Below are 18,866 nucleotides of genomic sequence, written 5' to 3'. Positions count from 1 at the left end.
TGTGTATGTATATGTGTCTAAGATTCTATAATGTCTAGCAATTATTATATATATGAATCCTAGTGTGTATATACACGCATGTGTATTTAGATGCATGTGTCTCTGATTCTAAAATGTCTAGGATTCTGGGATTTATATACATATATAAATGAATCCTAGACATTATCTTCCTGAATCCACTCTGGAATCTAACGGAGACCCCCAGGATTCTTTCCGGTCTCCCCTTGCCCACCCTTGGCACCCCCTTGCCCCGGTTAGTGAGCCGGGTGGTTAGGTGGGCATGGACTGGCTTCCTCACTCGGTACTCCCTGAGCTGGCCCTGGACCGTGTCGGAGTAGACGCGGTTCCACTGCAGGCTGATGGCTGTGCTGTTGAGGACCCGGATTTTAACATCAGTGGGAGCAGCCCTGGGATCTGTAAGGTGTGGGGACAGAGCTCTGGTTACGCAGGCAGGCTGGCCCCTGCACGCCAGGCCCCCGCGTCCTCTGGAGCCAGGATCCCCACCCACCCTGGACCCCGCACCCAGGGCATTCCTGGAGGGCAGGGCTAGAGCAGGTCCCTCAGAGCTACCTGAAGGGGCTGCTTAGGAGGCGACAGAGGTGTCCAGGTGGGAGGGCTGCCCACATGGGGGAAAGAGCACCTCGTGTGCTGCGTCTCTGCCCTGCGCTGTTATGCCACCTCCCCACAGGTTGGGGGTTGTCCACGGAGGAGACGCTCCCTCAGGGCGGGAGAGGCAGATGACGGGGTGACCCTCCTCCCCCAGGTCACCCTCACTGATTGGGGTGCCTCACTGTCCCCCCCACCACAGTTCAGTGGTTCGCGGCACCCCCCCACAGAGTCTCCCCACCATCCCCTCGGATTCCCCCAAACACGTTCTGGGGGGGCGGGGTAGATGGCTGGAATGGAAACTAGGGGCCAGTCCCTAATGGTCTTGACCAGGTGCTGCTGGTCACACTTCCATGCGGACCCTCCCTTCAGTCTCCCGCCCACAGAGGGGATCACAGCAGGGTGGGTGAGCGCCCTGCTGCCCCCTGCCAAGCGGGTTCAATGGAGGTGGGGTGCAGACTCAAGCCTCACTTTCTTCCATTGCTTTATCAGGAACCTTGCGCTCCTGACCCCAGCAGTGGACTTGGTGACCTTGTTGGTCCCCCGCATCACCCCTATGAACTCTGCCTGGAGCAAACTCCAGGCACAAGCACAATCTGCTATGCACAGCAGCCTCCTGGGGGATGTGCTGGGGATGGTGCGAGTGACATCCCAGATGCCAGGCACTTACTTCCAGGAACGGTCGGAATCCTAGTGGCATGCCTGGGGTCACTCTCCCGAGTTCTTTTTCCTCTTGGGGGCACACCTGGCTATGCCCAGAGATTAGCCCTGGCTCTGTGCTCAGGGATCACCCCTAGTGGTGGTCGGGGGACCACAGGCAATGCCAGAGATCAAACTGGGGTGAGCTGCATAGAAGGCAAGTCCTTAACCGTTGAATGGTAACTCCGAGGGCTGAGAGCAGCACGGGGGAATCTTGACAGCGGTTGGTCTACTTCCTGCTACTCAGGGGCCCACCACCTTCTCTCCCCACCAGGGCTGAACTCTGTCTTGTGGGTCTGCTTCCTGTGCTGGAGTCTCCCCGGCTCTTCGGGGTGAAGGGTTCTGAGCTCTCTCTCAGAGCTCGCAGTGAGGGAGACACACTGGGGCTCGGTCCTCAAGCTCAGTGTTTGCTGCTGCAGTGCAGGTGAGGTCTGGCCCGCTCAGGGCCCCTTCCCAGGCACAGAGACGAGGGCTGGGCTAGTCATGGCTGCTCATGGTTCAAGGAACATTTGGGTGGGAACAGATCTGCTCTCTCTCACATTGTGGGTCTAAGGTGCTCTGACATCACATGGTGGGTCTAAGGCCCTCCGGGGGGTCACATGGTGGGTCTAAAGCCCTTCAGGGATAACATGGTAGGTCTAAGGCCCTTTGACATCACATGGTGGGTCTAAGGCCCTTGGGAGTCACATGTTGGGTCTAAGGCCCTCTGGGGGTCACATCATAGATATGGAGTTTTATGGGTGGGAAGAGTTCTGCCCTCACATTCTCTGTGGCCTGCCTGCTCCAGATCATGGTGGGATTTTTCTGTCCTTCTAGACCTGGGGGTGTAACCTGGAGGGGCAGTGGGGTGGCGGCAGACGGGGTTACTCACAATCTTCTCCTGAGTAGCCGATGACCGTGTCTGGCTCAGGACCCTTCCCAAAGTCATTTTCGGCCTGAACTCGGATCTCATACGGCACGTAGACTGGGGTCTGCCCCACCACATAGCGGGAGCCCCACACGGTGACATTGTGCCAGGTCTCACGAGTCTCTCTCCGTCGCCACTTAACAATGTAGCGCAAATTGGGGCCGAAGGCGGACGTGGCGTTCATGGGCTGGGCGGAAGAGACAGGCACGGGATGGAGTGGGAGCAGGTGGGGGTCGGCCCATCTGTGCCGGGCCCCTTCCCCAGCTGCCCCTCACTGTTCAGAGATGTGCTGAGTTGTGGCGAGCACATCCCCTCCCCAGAGAAGGTCAGAGGCCCAGTAAAGTGTCTTCCTGTGGAGATTTCCTGTGTCCAAAGTCAAGTCACCTGGACCACTCTCACCCATTCGGGCACAGGGAGTGGGCATCTCCCCAGGGTCAAGCACCGGGGTCACACCAAAAAAGTGTGGCTGAGACAGAACAATGACCCCAGGGGGTCATACAAGCCATGGCCTACCTATGCTAGCTTTTCAACGTGCTGGAGTGGATTTGGGGTATCCCCAACACAAGTGTGTCTTACAGGGTCAGTAGGGGTCAGCCAATGTTGCAGCCTTAAGGGCAGTGCCTGGGCACCCCTGCAACCAGAGCTGTTCACCAAGAACCAGGCTGTTACAGGAAGGGCCCTGCTCCACTCAGGGGGGTTCAGGCCCTCAGCAGTGCAGACACTGCTGGGGCCCCTACCATCTCCTTGGGAAGCTCACTGGGGCTGAGTCTGCATCTCAGCTTTGGAAGGAGAGTGAAGAAGTAATTTTGAACCACATCTCCTAATTCTGGCCTAGAATAACACCAGAAAGCCACTGTGAAGATGGGACTGCTACAACCTCGGGCCGCAGGGAGACTTTTGAATCCTTCAATCCATGTCCCAACTGGACTGGGGGCCCACACTGCAGTCATCTCAGATGGGGTCCCTCCCCAGGCCCCGAGATCTCAGAGGGATCCAGAACACAGTCAAGGGCAGCTCTGGGGTTCCAGCTGACACCCTCAACAGTCCCAGGAATCTTTCTCTGAAGATTGCTCTGGTGTGTGCCAGTGGCCATCACCTCTGCCATGTAGCTATCATCTCTGCCCTTGTCCCCAGTCTGAAACAAGGGGACCCCAGCTCGGCCCGCTGCCCCCTGTACCAAGCGGCCTTACCGTCCAGGTGATCTCCATGTTGTTCTTCCGAGTCCCCTCTCCCTTCACATCGGTGGGGTTGGACTCCGGGGCTGGGACACAGAAGAACACACGTTCAAGGCCCACCTGTGCCTCCCCAGGTCATGTTCAGCCTCTCCCTGACCTGAAGGTTCCTTTCAGCTCTCTCCCTCATCATCCCCACACAAACTCCAGTCTGTGGCAGCTGCAGCCATGTGGCGACCCCTTCCTGTCTAATGCGCCTTCCCTGCTACACGACCCCCCCCCCAAAGGGGCTGCTTGTTTAATTTTGGGGGCATATGCGGAGGTGCTCAGGGCCCACTTCCCAGCTTGGTGCGAACCGGGGATTGAACTCAGGACTCTGGCAGGCAGGCACATGCTCCTGCCCCGAGTCCTGTCCCAGCCCCTCTCCTGAGATTCAACCCCTCACAGGCAGTATTCCTCCTCTGCGTGGCTCTCCACATGCTGAGTGGGCAGTACACCCCACTCAAAGTGGCTCGTCTCTCCTGTGGATGGGTACTAAACACGTCTGGTGCCACCCTGCTTATCCCTGGCATCGGAGTCCTTCAGGGAAAATTTCTGCCCTCAGGAGCTGGTGTGGTTTCAGAAACATAAACACTACCCAGATGCATTAGGGGAAAAAAATACGATATGATGTCTTTGTTACCACGTATCCCATGAGGGCAGGTCATTATGACTTAGGACTAAAGTCTGTCACAGGGACACAGTGAGGTAACATTATAGGTGTTAACATGGAGCCAGGCCTTGGTGGTAATTGCATTTTGGAATATAATTCTCATAAGTGGGCTGGAGCGATAGCACAGTGGGTAGGGCATTTGCCTTGCACATAGCCAACCCGGATTCGATTCCTCTGTCCCTCTCAGAGAGCCTGGCAAGCTACTGAGAGTATCCTGTCCACACGGCAGAGCCTGGCAAGCTCCCCGTGGTGTACTCGATATGCCCAAAACAGTAACAACAAGTCTCATAATGGAGATGTTACTGGTGCCCGCTTGAGCAAATCAATGAACAACGGGACGACAGTGCTACAGTGCTACAATTCTCATAAAAGCCACAAACTGAGCTGGGCCTTGGAGAGGATGAATGACTTGCCCAAATCCAGGTGGCTGAGGTGTGGGGGTGGGAGACACACAGCTCAGGGTGTTAGACTCGTCAGCCCCTTCACTCACCTGCCCCGCTGGTCCGGTAGCGCTCCGACGGGAGGCTTGGGTGGCTGCTCCCGACCTCGTTGACAGCGATGACTCGGAACTGGTAGTTAACGTAGGGAGACAGCTGGAGGACGGCTGAGTTGACAGTGCCCGGGACCTTGGAATGGTCATGCCAGACCCCCGGCTGGAACTGGTCTTCTTCAAACTGGACGACATAGTCTGAATGGGCAAGGAGGATAGGGCGCTGTGGGAGTCGGGTTGGTGGGTCCCGGTGGCTTCTATTCAACAGGACAATATCCTCTGTCCCTCCGGCAGGCAGAGCCAGGGGGAGGATTCTCATGCAGACACTGACAGGGAAGCTGGGGCCCAGCTGTGAACAGCCCAGACCACAGGACTCTGGACGGCACGGTGGGCCAGCAACCTGCACAAAGTTTGAACACCCAGGTGGCCCCTGCTGACCTGTGATGGGGCTATTGTTGTCGTCCCCCGGGATCCAGGTCAGCCGCACGCTCCTCTCGGCCAGGTCGGTGAGTTCCAGGTCCCGCGGTCGGTCTGGTCGTCCTGGGGGGTGACAAACCAGGTAGTTTCTAGTTAGAGCCGCTGGCCCAGGCAGGTCACGCTGAGCAGGAACCAGCCCCACTGATGTGGGCACACTGAGACCACCCCAGTCTTCAGCGGCCATGGAAGATATGGGGCCCAGCAGGCTTCCAATGCAGGTAGGGTGGGCTCCTTGTGGGGGCTCCAGACTGCCGGGGGCTCTTTAGGGGTATCAGTGCCCCCTGGCTGGCGGGGACAGGCTGAGCTGCTCCCCATCCTGAGACCCCGAGCCCCCTCATATGGGACAGGATGGGAAAGACCCATGGCTACATGTACAGGGTGCAGAGGGGGTCCCACAACCGCATGTGTGGGGCAGGATGGGAGGGTCCCACGTCACAGGTGAGGCAGGACAAGAAGGTCCCAAAGTTGCATATACAGGACAGGACGGAAGGGTCCTAAAGGGGCATGTGGGGCAGGAAGGGGTCCCACAGCAGCCTGGAGGACAGGAAAGGAGCGTAACAGGTGCCCCGAAGCAACTCCAAGCCAGTGGGGGGACAGTGCGGGTCACCCCAAGAGACAGGAGAGCATGTGAGAGAGGGCTGGGTGCGACTATGCCATGAGGCTTCCGAGCTCACCGGAAGGAATAGGGATCCCGGCACAGGGCCGGGCATGAGTCAGCCTGCAGGACGGACAGTGCCACCCACGTGCCCACACCCAGCACGGCCTGTCCTCCACGCCACTCTCCCGGCACCGACAAGGCTCAGTGAGGGTCCCATGATTAGTAAGAATTACCTTTGGGCAGGGCGGCCAAACGGTTAATTGGAGTAGCCTGATCAGCTGCAAAGGCAGAAGCAGTTATCCAGGTTAGCATGTTAGCCGGGAGACTGGTTCTAGAAGGACGGGAAGGGGCAGCGCCACCCGAAAGGCTGGGCTAGGCTGAGGCACAGTTTCCCCCTCCCCTCCTGGCCAGGATGGGGCCACCTTGCTAGCGCCCAGAACCCTGAAATCCCAGCAGGAAGGCTCACAGAGCTTGTTGAAGAGAGAAACGTAGAATTTAATCCCACCTCGATGAAGACCCTTTAACCGACTAAGGGGTTTAGAGTGAGCTGCAAACTTGGTGAAATTCACCACAGTGAGAACATCTGGGCACTGGTGGGAGAATACAGTGGGTCGGGTGCTTGTCTTGCATGCAGCTGGCCTGGGTTTGATCCTCAGCCAGGAGCAAGACCCCCGAGCACCAATGGCTCCAAAACAACAAACCAGAAAAAAGAATCTCCTTTCACTTTCCCACTGTTTGGGGGCCCTCTCAGTGAAGACTCCGGGCGAGTGAGTGGTGTCCCTCGGGAGGTGACGTGGTCCAGGCACGTTCTGAGAGGAGCAGCTTCCCAGCCTTCCTAAGGGGAGGAGGCCCAGGCCAGGCCCCAGTGAGCGACGTGGGACAGCCGGGCCGGAGCGGGCACGGCAGTTACCTAGCACAGTGAGGTAGGCCTTGGCCAGGTCTTGGTCCAGCTCAGTGCTGGCCACACAGGTGTAGCTGCCCTGGTCCCGCTCAGCCACTCCGAAGATGGTCAGGGAGTCATCTTCCTTCTTCATCCTGCAGAGAACCGATGCGAGAAGCAGATGGGAGGCATGCAGGGACAGCAGGGTCATGGAGCAGGGGGAGACAGAGGGGAACCCCAAAGGCTGGCAGCCCTGGGGCAGGAGGGGAAACAAGCTTCCAGGGTAGCTGAAAATCTTCTCTTCTCCTGAACCCCCAGTGGCCTGGGCTGTGCCACCCTCCGAAATCACGGCAAAGTTAGTCCCAAATGGCAGATGGGGACCCACAGCAGTCTCTGCACCCAGACTCGGGCCTGGGGCTGGGCTCCTCAGAAAGACAGGGCCAGAGCATGAACAGCAGCTGAGTGCCCGAAGCCCCCGGCACATCCCTGAGCAAGGGAACCTGACTCCACCCAGCCCAGCTCCCTGCTGAGTTTCAGGAACTCTCACAATGCCGGGGGGTCCTCCCACACACCCCTGAAATCTAAATCTGGGGTGAACTGGCAAGAAGCGCTCCAGAAGTGTGCCAGGCATGAGGCAGGGCAGAAGTCACACTACCCATCATGGTGCTGGTCGCTGGCCCACCCTGCCCTCGTCCGGCAACTGGGGCACGGGGCAAGCAGGGCTGAGATGAGGGGGGCCCTGCTGGGAAGCAGGGCAGAGAAAGGGGGAGGGAAGGAAGGAGGCATGAGGGGAGAGTGAGAAGCAGGGAACAGTAGGGGAGAGAGGGGAGGAGTGGGAGTGGATGGGAGAGGGCACAGGGTGGAGGGGGTGTCTTCCCGACAGGAGAGGGGGCCGCCAAGGCCTCCTCAGCAGTGACATGTAGGATGCAGGCTCCTTGGACCCGTGTTCATCAAGAGCATAGGCAGTGTGTGTGTTGGGGGAGGGGAGTGAGGAGGGGAGGGGTGGTCCCAACACTTCCCAGGAAGGGAATGAGCATGTGTGAGTGTGTGTGTGTGTGTGTGTGTGTGTGTGTGTGCATGTGTGCATGTGTGTGTGGTGTTGCAGGGGTCGGGGAGGGGGGTACATCCAACCCTTCCCAGGAAGAGGGTGAGCAGGTGTTTCTATGTGTGTGTGTGTGTGTGTGTGTGTGAGAGGGGGTAGCGGGCATCCAACTCTTCCCAAGAAGAGTGAGCATAACATGTGTCTGTATGTGTGTGTGTGTGGGGGGGGGAGCATTCGACCCTTCCCAGGAGGGTGTGAGCGTGTGTTTGTTTGTGTGTGTGTGTGTGTGAGAGAGAGAGAGAGAGAGAGAGGGAGAGAGAGAGAGGGGGGGGGCAGGACACACACACATCCCGACCCTTTTCAGGAGTGGAGTGAGCAGAGACCTGTTTCCAATGTAGAGCGGCTCGTCGTCCTTCATCCAGGACACAGAGAGCCGAAGGGAAGGGTCGTGCTTCACCCGGCACTCCAGCTGCACCGTGCTCCCCCGAGTGACTGTCTGGTCCTCCGGCATCCGAAAGATCCTCGTGGGGTCTAGGAAAACATCAGGGTGTCTCTGCCCACTCACCTCTGTCCACAGCGTGGGGGCCTTCCCAGGGGATGGTCTTCTTCCCCCAGGCCTCTCCTTTACCTTTGACCTCCAGGCGGACCTGGTTCTCGGCTTTGCCCAGGATGTTGGTGGCCACGCAGGTGTAGATGCCCTGGTCCTCCTTGCGGATCATCTTGATCTCCAGGCTGCCGTTCTCGTAGACGTGGTAGTTGCCGCCGTCCAGGTTGCTTCCCTGCCCATTCTTAAACCTCACAACAGAGCAGCAGGACACGCAGCATCCTGAGACAGGGCCAGTCCCGAGGGGGCCGCCACCTACTGCAGGGGTCACGGCAGCGGAGAGGGGGTGCAGGCACTGGGGGAATTGTGCAGGGGGGGATTGTGTGGGCAGCGGGGGTCATGTGGGCAGTGGGGAATCATGTGGGCAGTGGGGGAGATTGTGGATTGTGCAGGCAGTGGGCAGGGGAGGAGGCCATTTTGGAGTCTGGGGTCCAGACCGTATGACCTGCCTTTGAGCCCTGAGAGACCCTGGCGTGTCTGTGGCCATCTCAGAGCCGTGCTTTCCTTCTAGGTACGATCAGGGAGACCCCCAGGGCCCTACACCCTCTCCCTGGCTCCGTGGGGCCAGGTGGGAGTGGGGACCCATCAGTGAGGCACAGCCCGTACAGTCGCGGCCTGGACTTCTAGAACTTACCAGCGGAGCGTGGGGATGGGGGACCCAAAGAACGGACAGTCCAGCCGAGTCCGGTTGTAAAGGATCACCCGGATGAGCTGGTTCCGGGGGGACAGCATCCGAGGGGGCACATCTAGGAACCCCGGAGACGTGGTCTCAGCGGGGAGCCAAACCCTCACTTCCTGCCCTCAGTCTGGTCTCTATGGGCCTTTCCTCAAAGAAGCTGCCAGAAGCCCCCCGTGGCTCCCCAGCTAAGCCCATCCCGGAAGAGGCCCCTGAGGGTTAGGAAGGAAGGAGGAGGCCGCACCCAGGGTTTCCTGCATTCCCCTGCAGGTCCCATACCTGTTCCTCAGGTACGAGGCATCACCCCTCCGTCCCCAGACAGACTCCCTGCTGCCCACCCTGCTGCCCCCAGCCTGGCTGCTCGGGGGGGGGGGGGGGGGGCTTGCAGGGGCTGCTCACCCAACACGCTGACGAAGGCATTGGCCAGCAGGTAGCCGTGCTCGTTGGACGTATTACATTGGTACACGGCCCTGCTGCTGATCTGGGTGTCCCGGAAGATGATGGTGTCCCCAGCCACCTCGCGGTTTGGGTTCGGGGGTGCCGCTAGGGAGAAGAAAAGTGGTCCTTGAGAGGTGCAGGAAACCAGGGGGCAGGGCCCCCTAGAAGGGCTGCATGCCAGGGGGTCCCAGTGGACCTGGGTCCCAAACACTGCTCCCCGGGCCTATCTGAGCCCTGCATGGTGCCCACTCTGGTTGCCCCCAGGAAAACCACCCGGCCACACCTACGGGGGAGACCGGGCACAGGTGGTTTGCCTCCCGACCCCCTCACCTGCTGCTGCAGCTCAGTGCAGCAGAGACTCAGCTCCTGTCTCTGCAGAATGGGGACAACAGCTTACCTGGCTTCTCATGGGGCCGAGTTCATGCACAGAACAACAGACTGGTTACTATTACCAGTGCTAAGTACTGTTGTTACTTGACTTTTGTTTTTGTTTTTGAACCACACCTGGTGGTGCTCAGGGGTCATTCCTAGTAGGAACCATTCAGTGCTGGGGACCAAACTCAGGCCTCCCATATGCAAAAACAAAAACAAACAAACAAAAAAACTCTTGAAGCTTTTTTTCTCTTAGGGTATATTTGAATACAATGAACACTTATTTAAATCTGTTTTGCAAGGGGCCAAGCACCAAGCATCGGGAGGGATCTGCCCTCTAGACCCTTACCCTGGCGCCAGAGTCAAGCCAGTGGCTGACGGTTGCTGAAAGTGCAGCCACTCTTGCTTCTATCCTGATTTTCTGGAAGCAATGTCATCTATGCCAGCATTCTCCAACCCCCAGGACCCGGAGCCTGGCCTATACACGAGTCCACAGACTGGCCGTTATTATCAAAGCACAGATGTTTTCAGTCTTTCTATACTAGTGGTTGGAGAATGCTAATCTAAGCAGAGAACCAAACCCAAGGCCCTCTCTGTCCCACTGGGTGCAACAAGAGAGCGAGGCCAGCACAGGATACGGGGCCCCATCTTGTCAGTACGTCCCCTGGGACCTGCATCCAACCTTTGAGTCTTTCTCCCAGTCTTCCCTTCATATGGAGGAGAAGTTTTCTCCTTGTAGCCCTATTCCAAGGTTAAGAGAAGAGACTCCTAACAGCAGGACAAACCTAGAGATGTTGACAGCTACTTGACTCCATGATTTCCTGATGGGGGCTGATTGGGGCTTTCATGGTCTGTGAGTCATTGGGACTTGGCCTAAGGGGACAGTGGGTGGAGGACCAGGTGTTACCCTCAGCCCGGGACTGGGCATCAGCAGGAGGAGCTGAAGACAAGGCAGCCTGAGAGACTCAGCCATCCCAGGGACCCTCCTCCAAGGAAAGCAGCATTTCCGGGCCTGCTGCTGTATTTATTGATGGTATAGAGCACCGGAAGCTCAGTGCCGGTTCCCTGCAACCCCAAAGAGCCATGTCCCAGGAGCGGAGCAAAGGGCGGCAGGGCCATCCCTGGTGGTGTCCAGAGGAAGGAGATTTGCTGAGGCTGGATGGGGAAGTGGGGTGGGGGTGGGAGGCACTCAGCAGTCACATAACCTCAGTACCCTGGGCACCCAGAGCCCTACTCCTAACCCTGCAGACTGTACCTGGTGCACACTGAGTATCCCAGAGATGGTCCCCCACTCCCCAGCCTGAGTTAGACTCTGAGATCTCACCATGTCATCTCACTCTGCATTTCCTAGAACAGGGGAGCACGTGAAGAACTGGGGCCTTGTGGGAGGGATCTGGAAGTGCTGCTGGAGCAGGACTGGCCCCTAGAGTCTGCACCCCCCACACACACATATGCACTGCTGTGGCTCTGTCCCCATGGGAGGTGCCCTCAACCCATCACGACCTACTCACCACTGGATGCTCCAGGTACTAAGGGGCGTGAGTCTCTGTCACGGCCATGGCCATAGCCATGCTCACAGAGGCCACACCGCCACCACACCTGTGATGGGTTCTGTGGCTGTTTCTATCCCTGAATTTTAAAACCCACCTGGCAGTGCTCCTGGCAGGGGCTACTCTTGGTGCTATTTTGGGGTCACTCTGGGCAGTGCTTGGGGGACCTTAGGTGCCAAGGATTGAACCCCTTGGCCTCTGAACCTCTCCCCGGCTTGGCTTTGTGACTCTTACAGGCAGAAAGCAGTGACTTAACGAAAAAAACAAGGGGAAGACCCCCACCCCCGCCCCTGGACACAGGAACAGTCACGGCTTCCTGTCCTCTCACTCAGACAGGCCCACTTCCTGCCTCCTGAGAGGGTCTCAGACATGCAGGACTCCGAGACAGCAGTCAGTGGGTGGCATGTTCCAGTCATTCCAGCCGAGCAGGGCTGGCCCTGGTGCAAGGCACATGAAGCCCCTGAAGGAGAGAAGGGAGTCACAGGACGACACGGCAGGACTCACATTGTAAAGGCTCCCCATTCACCATCCACTGCACGGTGGGCTTGGGGTTCCCGTTGGCTCGACACACCAGCCTGCCGTCTTCCCCAGGAGCCAGGATCAGGTTCTTGGGCTCGTCTAGCCAGTAGGGAGCAGCTGCAAGACAAGGAGGGTGCGGCAGGCTGTTAGAGAGCCAGGGCCAGGCAGAAGGCAGCTGCAGGCCCCTGTGGAGGGCAAGAGGCGTTGAGGGCTGGCCCCTGGCGCTCTGCACCCGCCTGGGCTCAGTCTCACGGGACAATGTGGCCGATGTGGCACCACAAATGTGGCCCTGCCGATTTCCAGTCTAGAGGATGGGAGTTCTGAGGCGGGGGCTGTTCATTAAAGTCCCCCTGAGCCCTGAGCCAATATACATGCCAGGGTTGGCCCGTGACCTGAGTCAAAGATGAGGGAGGCCCAGTGTGAACAGCTCTCAGAGCAAGGCGGGATTCAGTGAGGCCTGAGCCGGGAAGGTGGCCAGGTAGTTGAGGGTCAGCCCTCAAGTCTCAGCTACCACAGATGATGCGACCATAGGAAGGGCCTTGGGATCATTCTTCTGACCCCAGGCTGGGTCAGAGCAGCAACTGGGAGGCACGGTGAACTTCCAACTGAGCAATGGTGACAGGACACGTGGGTTTTTCTGAAGAGAGAGTCTTTCAAATCCAATTCTCAAAGTCCCCTACCCACATGGACATCAGGGCACCAGGTGAGGTGTGGTGAACCTGGATCACAAGGTCCACCGAGAGTGTCTGAGTAAGCACGGCGGAGCGGCCCTCACCACCACTGGCCATGAGCCCCCACCGAGCCCCACATTTGTTCAGCTGGAGCACCAGGGCTGGGGGGAGCAAAGTGACGATATGAAAGAAATCGAGGAGGGTCAGGAATCGGGCTAAAGGCAGAACTCAAGCTTTGTATCTGTGAGGCCCTGGGTCAGTCCCTGGCACGGCAGAAGGACACTGGGCCACAATGACACCCCATTTGTTTTTACAATATCTTCTTTCTATTGCATAAGATGTATGTGACACAAACTGAGTTTTAGTGACATTGGCTGGAATCCTAATACACAATCATCACTCTCATCTACTGCCCCACCACATTCATCATTCCCTGGGAAGACATTGAGCTGAGCTGCCTGGCTGCCCAGACATCACTGATGTGGACTTTCTGTGCCAATGAGACATGAAATGGAGTGATGTCTCTCACTGAGCACAGTCTTGCTGGAGGGGTGGGGGTGGGGTGGGTGGGGGATGGCAACAGTCACACACTCCCTTCTCGGAAGGAATCAGATTCTAGCGGGTGTTTATACTCCACGTTGTTTATCGGCCAATAAACACCCGAGGCGTTCCCCGTGTTGAAAAAGCAGCAGAGCACTGAGTACAAGTACACAGATGGCACAGGGCGAGACACACATGTGGACGGGAATGCAGGATGGAGGAGGGAGGAAAAGGCTCCATGTGCGGGGAAGCGAGGGCACTGACTCCGGGTCGCCCCCCCCCCCCATATACACACTTCCACACTCACAACACTCATACACACTGACACACTTATAGACATACACAAATGCACACTCACAAACTCACCCTCACACATGTTCACACACTATCATAGTCACACACTCACACAACCCCCTAATATACACAATCACATACCCTCACAAACACCCTCACACATGCTCACATACACTGTCAGTCACACACACACAACACTGTCACACACACACACACTCTCATACATGTTCACACACTCTTAGTCACACTCACACAGTCACATACTCTCACTCTCCATCTCACACTCAGACGTAACACTGTCATACATACTCACACACATCCTCATAAATGTTCAGACACTTTCGGTCACTCTCACACAGTCACACACCCTCACACATACAGTCAGATACAACACTGTCACAAACACTCACTCACCCTTATACACGTTCATATACTCTCAGTCACACTCACACAGTTACATACCCTCACACATACTCACAGTCACATACACTCAGACACAACATTGTCATGCGCACTCACTCACCCTTACACACATTCACATACTCTCAGGCACACTCCCTCACACATACTCACAGTCACATACTCACACTCACACACAACATTGTCATACACATTCACTCACCCTTATACATGTTCACATACACTCAGTCACACTCACACACAGCCACATACCCTCACACACTCTCACAGTCACACTCACACACAGTCACACACCCTCATACACACCTTCACACATGCTCACATACACTCAGTCACACACTCACACAATACTCTCACACACATACAGTCTCACAACCTCACACACGTTCACACAGACTCTCACAGTCACACACTCACATGCAGTCACACATGCTCACAGTCACATATGCACTCAGGAGGTGACCCCGCCCAGGCAGGCCACTATTTGTCACTAACCAGGGTGTCTGCAGCCCCCCACTCACACAGCCCCAGCCCCCTCTGAGGGAAGGTGGTCATGGCGTGGGGGCGCAAAGGCATCGTAATGAGAAATACACACAACGTACCCTTTACTCTCACCGAGATCGTGTGCCGGATGCTGCCCATCTTGTTGGAGGCCAGGCAGAAATACTCCCCAGAATCCTCCTCGGAGACGTTGGTGATGCGCAGCGCCTTGTTAAAGTTCTCAAACTTGGCCTTGTCAGATGGGAGGTCCCCCCCTTTCTTGTACCAGGCGATGTCTGGCGTTGGGCTGGCAGGGAGGCAAGTGGAAAGAGACCCTCACTCACGGTTCCTTGCCCTTCCCTCCCGGGCCAGGTAACCAGGTGTCCCTACAGCGCACACCCTCCGAGACCTGATCTCCTATCTGGAGGAACACTCGCTCTGATGGGATAGAATATGCCTCACAGGCCGCCCTGTTTCTCTCCATTCGGGAGAGAGGCGGCGAGGGGCAGGGGTGGGCCCATGTGTGGGGCCTCGCTAAGGCCAGGTGCTTCTCTAACTGCCCTTTCCTCCAGCACGGCGGGAACAGAGCATGCACAAGCTCCCAGGCCAGAAGTGGGGTGCGCTGGTACGTACACCCCGGAGGCGATGCACTCCAGCAGGAGGTCCGTGCCACGCAGTACCATCTGGCTGCTCGAGGTGCCCTGGGGATACATGAAGCTGGGTGTTCTTTCTGCGACTCCTCGGGCTGGAAGCACACAGAACGAGCTCGAGTGAGCCTCCGGGCGGAGCCCACCAGCCGGCGAGGCCTGGGCTGTGAGGCTCGAGAAGAGATGTCATCACGCCCCCTTAGTCCCCGCTCCAGTCCTGTCCGTCACATGGAAGGGGGCACCATGGACAACCGGGTGTCAGGAAGCTCCTTGGCCCCGCTGCACATGCGTGCGAGGCTCTGTTGAGGGATCCGGCCCATCTCTCCCTCTGGGCAGGGGACACAGGGTGGTCTGTGCAGTGCGGAAGTTGTGCTGGGATCCGGATGCCATGGTGTGTGTGTGTGTGTGTGTGTGTGTGTGTGTGTGTGTGTGTGTATGGGGGTGGGGGTGTGCAGGGAAGCCATCTCAGCATCAGAGCTGGTCCCTGAGACAGGGACGCGGAATAAAGAGAAGAGGCCTGTGCTGGGGGACCCGAGGGACCAGGGGGGGCTGGGACGAAGCCACAGAGACCCAGACAAACAGTCAAAGATGCAGGCGGTGTTATTAATGGTTTCGCAAAGGCATGGGGAGAATTAATGAGCAGAGATGGCAGGAAATCACTCGGGGGCCAGACGGGCTTCTTCAGTAATGACTTTGGAAGGGGGCTGGGCGGGAGGGTGTTAATTAGATGAAAGAGATGGGAGGGAAGCCAAGACAAAGGGGCCCATCTGCAATTCAATGAGGCACCTCAGTGGGTCTGGGGGCTCACAGAGAAGATGGGTGGGGGTGGGGGTGCCGTGATTGTGGAAGGGGCCATGCCAGCCTGCTCCTCCTTAGTCTTCCTCCTGTGCCTCGTGGCTCCTTCAGAGCGCTCTGCACCGTTCTATAGAGATGAGTAACACAGAAGGAGGAGGACCCTGGCAGAGGCCCCAAAGCAGCAGGAAGGTGGGAGAAAGCATCCCCTACTCAAGCGTGTATGACTATAAATATGAGTTGTTTTTTTTTTAAATATATACCTGCCAACTCCAGCTGGAGAAGTGACAGGGACAGGGGTGCAGGGCCTGGAGTCCTGGGGGCCAAAGGGAAAACCCAGCTTTGGGGGGAGAGGGCCCTTAGTGTTTTGAGGAGGAAGGAGAGTGACAGGGAATTGGGGGGGTCTCCTGGGGGAGCTGGATGTGCTAGCTGGCGTCAGGCTGCTCCTGTCCCAGAGACACCGGCCCACAGAGAGCACCTGTCCCAGAGCCAGCAAGGACTCTCTTGGTGTTGGCTGTTAAACCTTCACAGAGGCCATCAGGCTGTTAGAACGTAGAAAGTGTCCAGTAAGTGTGAGGGCAGGGGGCAGGGAGAGTTGGAAGGAGAGGGGAAAGGCAGCAAGTCAGCCCACATTCTTCATCTCTCTGCAGCTGACCTATCTGTCCCTGGCACACTACTCGGCCCCCACAATGGCTATGGAGGGGTTAATCCATTATAGGGTTAATTGGTTACCATGCATGTCCATCACCCCTGTGGCATCAGGGAACCAAGGGCCGAGTGGCATCCCCCCACCCTTTTCAATCCCCTTCAGACCATCCAGGCGGAGACCCTAGAGACGGAGGAGGGCAGGAGGTGCTGTGAAGGCCTTTTGGAGGCTGGGAGGCCCGGAAGTACAGGGGGAGGTGCCACCTCAGTCAGAACACTTCCCCTTGTCCCCTCTCAGGAACAGAAGCTGAAGCAGGAACTAGGGACCTAGTAGACATTGGATTATTCACGTCATTATGTGCAGTACCATGAACCCTCGAGGCCAGGAGAGGGTCAAGTGCGGGAAGGAGGCGGCAGTGGGTGCTGGGACAAGGTGCTGGGACCAGAGGCTAGGGCAGTACTACACCTGCAAGGTGAGAGCTAGCAACCCCAGACTCGGCTCCAAGGAAGAGGAGCAGGTGGAGAATAAGCCACAGTTCCAAACCAGACAGAAACACATCCTGAGATGTTTCTCAGAGGAAATTCACAGCCCTGTGCAATCACCACACAGAGTGGCCACAATTCCCTGTTTCCTGCACAGCCCTGAGGCCCCTGGCCCTTTCTCACTCTTGTTCTGTCTTTGTTCTCTCTTTACAGATGGAAACTCCCTCTGTCCTGCCCTCTGTCTGTCAGCTTCGGAGACAGCTTTCTTCCTTCAACGAAAGAAAGAAATATCTGAGGGGACTCGAGGTGAAAGTGAAAGGTGTTTCTGTCTTGGCTTCCTCTACATTTTCCTCCAACCTGTTCTCACCAGCTGAGTTAATATTCCATCTCTCCTCAATGGCTCTTAAATAAACTCAGGTCCACGTGGACAAGTTCTAGAGGGAATTCAAAGGCTCCAACGATACCTCAACTGGATTCTTTGGGAGCAGGAGGCAGGGAGAGGACTCCCTTGTACTATCTCTGGTCCCTCAATCCTGAAGTTTGGGAGGAAAAGAGAAGGCTATGGAGCTGGGAAGGTCTCCAATTCTCTTGGATTCTCTTGGATGTGGGGAGTTTGATAAGGAACCACACTAGGCTGCACGTGGTGGGTCCAGAAGTTGCATCGGGACAAAGGGTAAAGAAACGTGCCAGTGAAGCAGAAGGCATTACGTGAACACTGGCGAAGAGCTAATCTCTTCCCCCATGGAAGCGGGCCCAGGAGACAAGGACAAAGAGACCTCGCCATGTGAGATGGAAACTCTGTGGGACTCAGAGGCAGTCCCCTGGGTGCCACCGTCAATATCTCTTTGCTCCCACAGAGATCTGTGGCTCTGTGGGATGTGGGTCTTGGAGACCTTCCCAGCTCCATAGCCTTCTCTTTTCCTCCCAAACTTCAGAAGTGGTTTGGAGCCAAAGGCCTGATCAAATTCAGAGCCCGGAAGCCAGAGCTCACATTTGGGCCATGTGGGCCTGTATGACCTTTGACCTGATGCTATCCTCTTTGGCTCTCACCAGCCCAAGGCTGGAGAAGGGGTACCTGAGCTGCCAGGGGACCTGGTGAGAACTTGGGAGATGCTGTCTCAACCCCCAAGGCCGTCCATCTGGGGAAAGGTCAGTGTGCTGGAAGGGGCCTTGTCTGTGTGTGCAGCCTGTAGAGCTGGCATTCAGAGGGCATCTCTGTCAAGAGTGGCTGAATAGGCTCCTGGGCCCAGAGGCAACAATTCCCGGGACAGGATGCTACTTCGGAGCTGGCTCCCTAGCACCAGGAAACGGCAGCCAGGAGACCACGGAAAGCAGAAAAACGCTTTGGCAGATAATGCTGGACATGGCCACTGCCAAAAGTCTCTTCCAGAAGTCTAACCCAAATCCCCCACGCAGCACTTGGCACTTTCTCACCCCGTGTCAGCACAGCCCTAGTCTGAACTGTGTCTCGGTCTGTCCTAAGTCGCTTTCCCATCAGGACTTCCTTCCCATAACTGCCTTTGCCTCTTGTTCCATTGCTTCTCTTCCTGCTCTCTGCATCTTGCTACATTTCAGAAACGCAGATCGGTTATACCTGATACGGTCAGCACTAAACCCTGCCCTTTAAAACGGATGAGGGTGCTGGAGTGATAGTACAGCAGGTAGGGCATTTGCCTTGCATGTGGCTGACCTGGGTTTGATCCCCGGCATCCCACATGGTCCTCTGAACACTGCCAGGGGTGATTCCTGAGTGCAGAGCCTGAGCATTGCCAGATGTGACCCCCAAAATAAAATAAAATAGATGAGGGCAGCATTTACTATTCACAATTATGTCCCTGCCCTACCAGGACATCTGAAACCCAAGAGAGAGGTAGTGCGCACACCCACTTCAAAGATGAAGAAAATTCAACTTCTGGCACACAAAACAACTTGTCCGAGTCCATTCTGGAGCCTGGATCAAAGTTAACAGGAAGTCATGTGACAGGAAGTCACGCGAGTACCACCTTTGAGGGTGTTCTCATGATTTCCTATTTCAGTATTGACTGAATTCTAGGTGCCAACCCACATCCGCAGGTCACGGTCCTCCCACTGTTCATCGATTTGTTTGAGCGGGCCCAGTAACGTCTCCATCGTGAGACTTGTTGTTACTGTG

General features: G+C 56.8%; 1 protein-coding gene across 14 annotated transcripts in view; it reads right to left on the bottom strand.

The window, feature by feature from the left end:
- The window catches only part of NFASC (neurofascin), a 174,727-nt gene that overhangs the window by 28,576 nt on the left and 127,285 nt on the right, over positions 1–18,866 (bottom strand). For 7 of the 14 annotated variants that reach the window (XM_056118921.1, XM_056118929.1, XM_056118930.1 and 4 more), the window contains 14 exons: positions 14,781–14,892; positions 14,270–14,454; positions 11,728–11,859; positions 9,263–9,406; positions 8,822–8,933; positions 8,212–8,378; positions 7,967–8,114; positions 6,572–6,696; positions 5,895–5,939; positions 5,025–5,126; positions 4,587–4,784; positions 3,403–3,473; positions 2,177–2,399; positions 299–414 (listed from right to left, as the gene is read on the bottom strand). In XM_056118921.1, the coding sequence (XP_055974896.1) occupies positions 299–414; positions 2,177–2,399; positions 3,403–3,473; positions 4,587–4,784; positions 5,025–5,126; positions 5,895–5,939; positions 6,572–6,696; positions 7,967–8,114; positions 8,212–8,378; positions 8,822–8,933; positions 9,263–9,406; positions 11,728–11,859; positions 14,270–14,454; positions 14,781–14,892 (1,880 nt within the window). The remainder of the gene's footprint in view (positions 1–298; positions 415–2,176; positions 2,400–3,402; positions 3,474–4,586; positions 4,785–5,024; positions 5,127–5,894; positions 5,940–6,571; positions 6,697–7,966; positions 8,115–8,211; positions 8,379–8,821; positions 8,934–9,262; positions 9,407–11,727; positions 11,860–14,269; positions 14,455–14,780; positions 14,893–18,866) is intronic. The other 7 variants (XM_056118924.1, XM_056118932.1, XM_056118933.1 and 4 more) reach the window with 3 other exon arrangements.

Source organism: Sorex fumeus, unplaced genomic scaffold (genome assembly GCF_029834395.1).
Source record: "Sorex fumeus unplaced genomic scaffold, SorFum_2.1 ptg000039l, whole genome shotgun sequence".
In the NCBI taxonomy this organism is placed as follows: domain Eukaryota; kingdom Metazoa; phylum Chordata; class Mammalia; order Eulipotyphla; family Soricidae; genus Sorex; species Sorex fumeus.
Note: the sequence above shows the minus strand (reverse complement) of the source record. Positions and strands in the feature narration are given on the sequence as shown.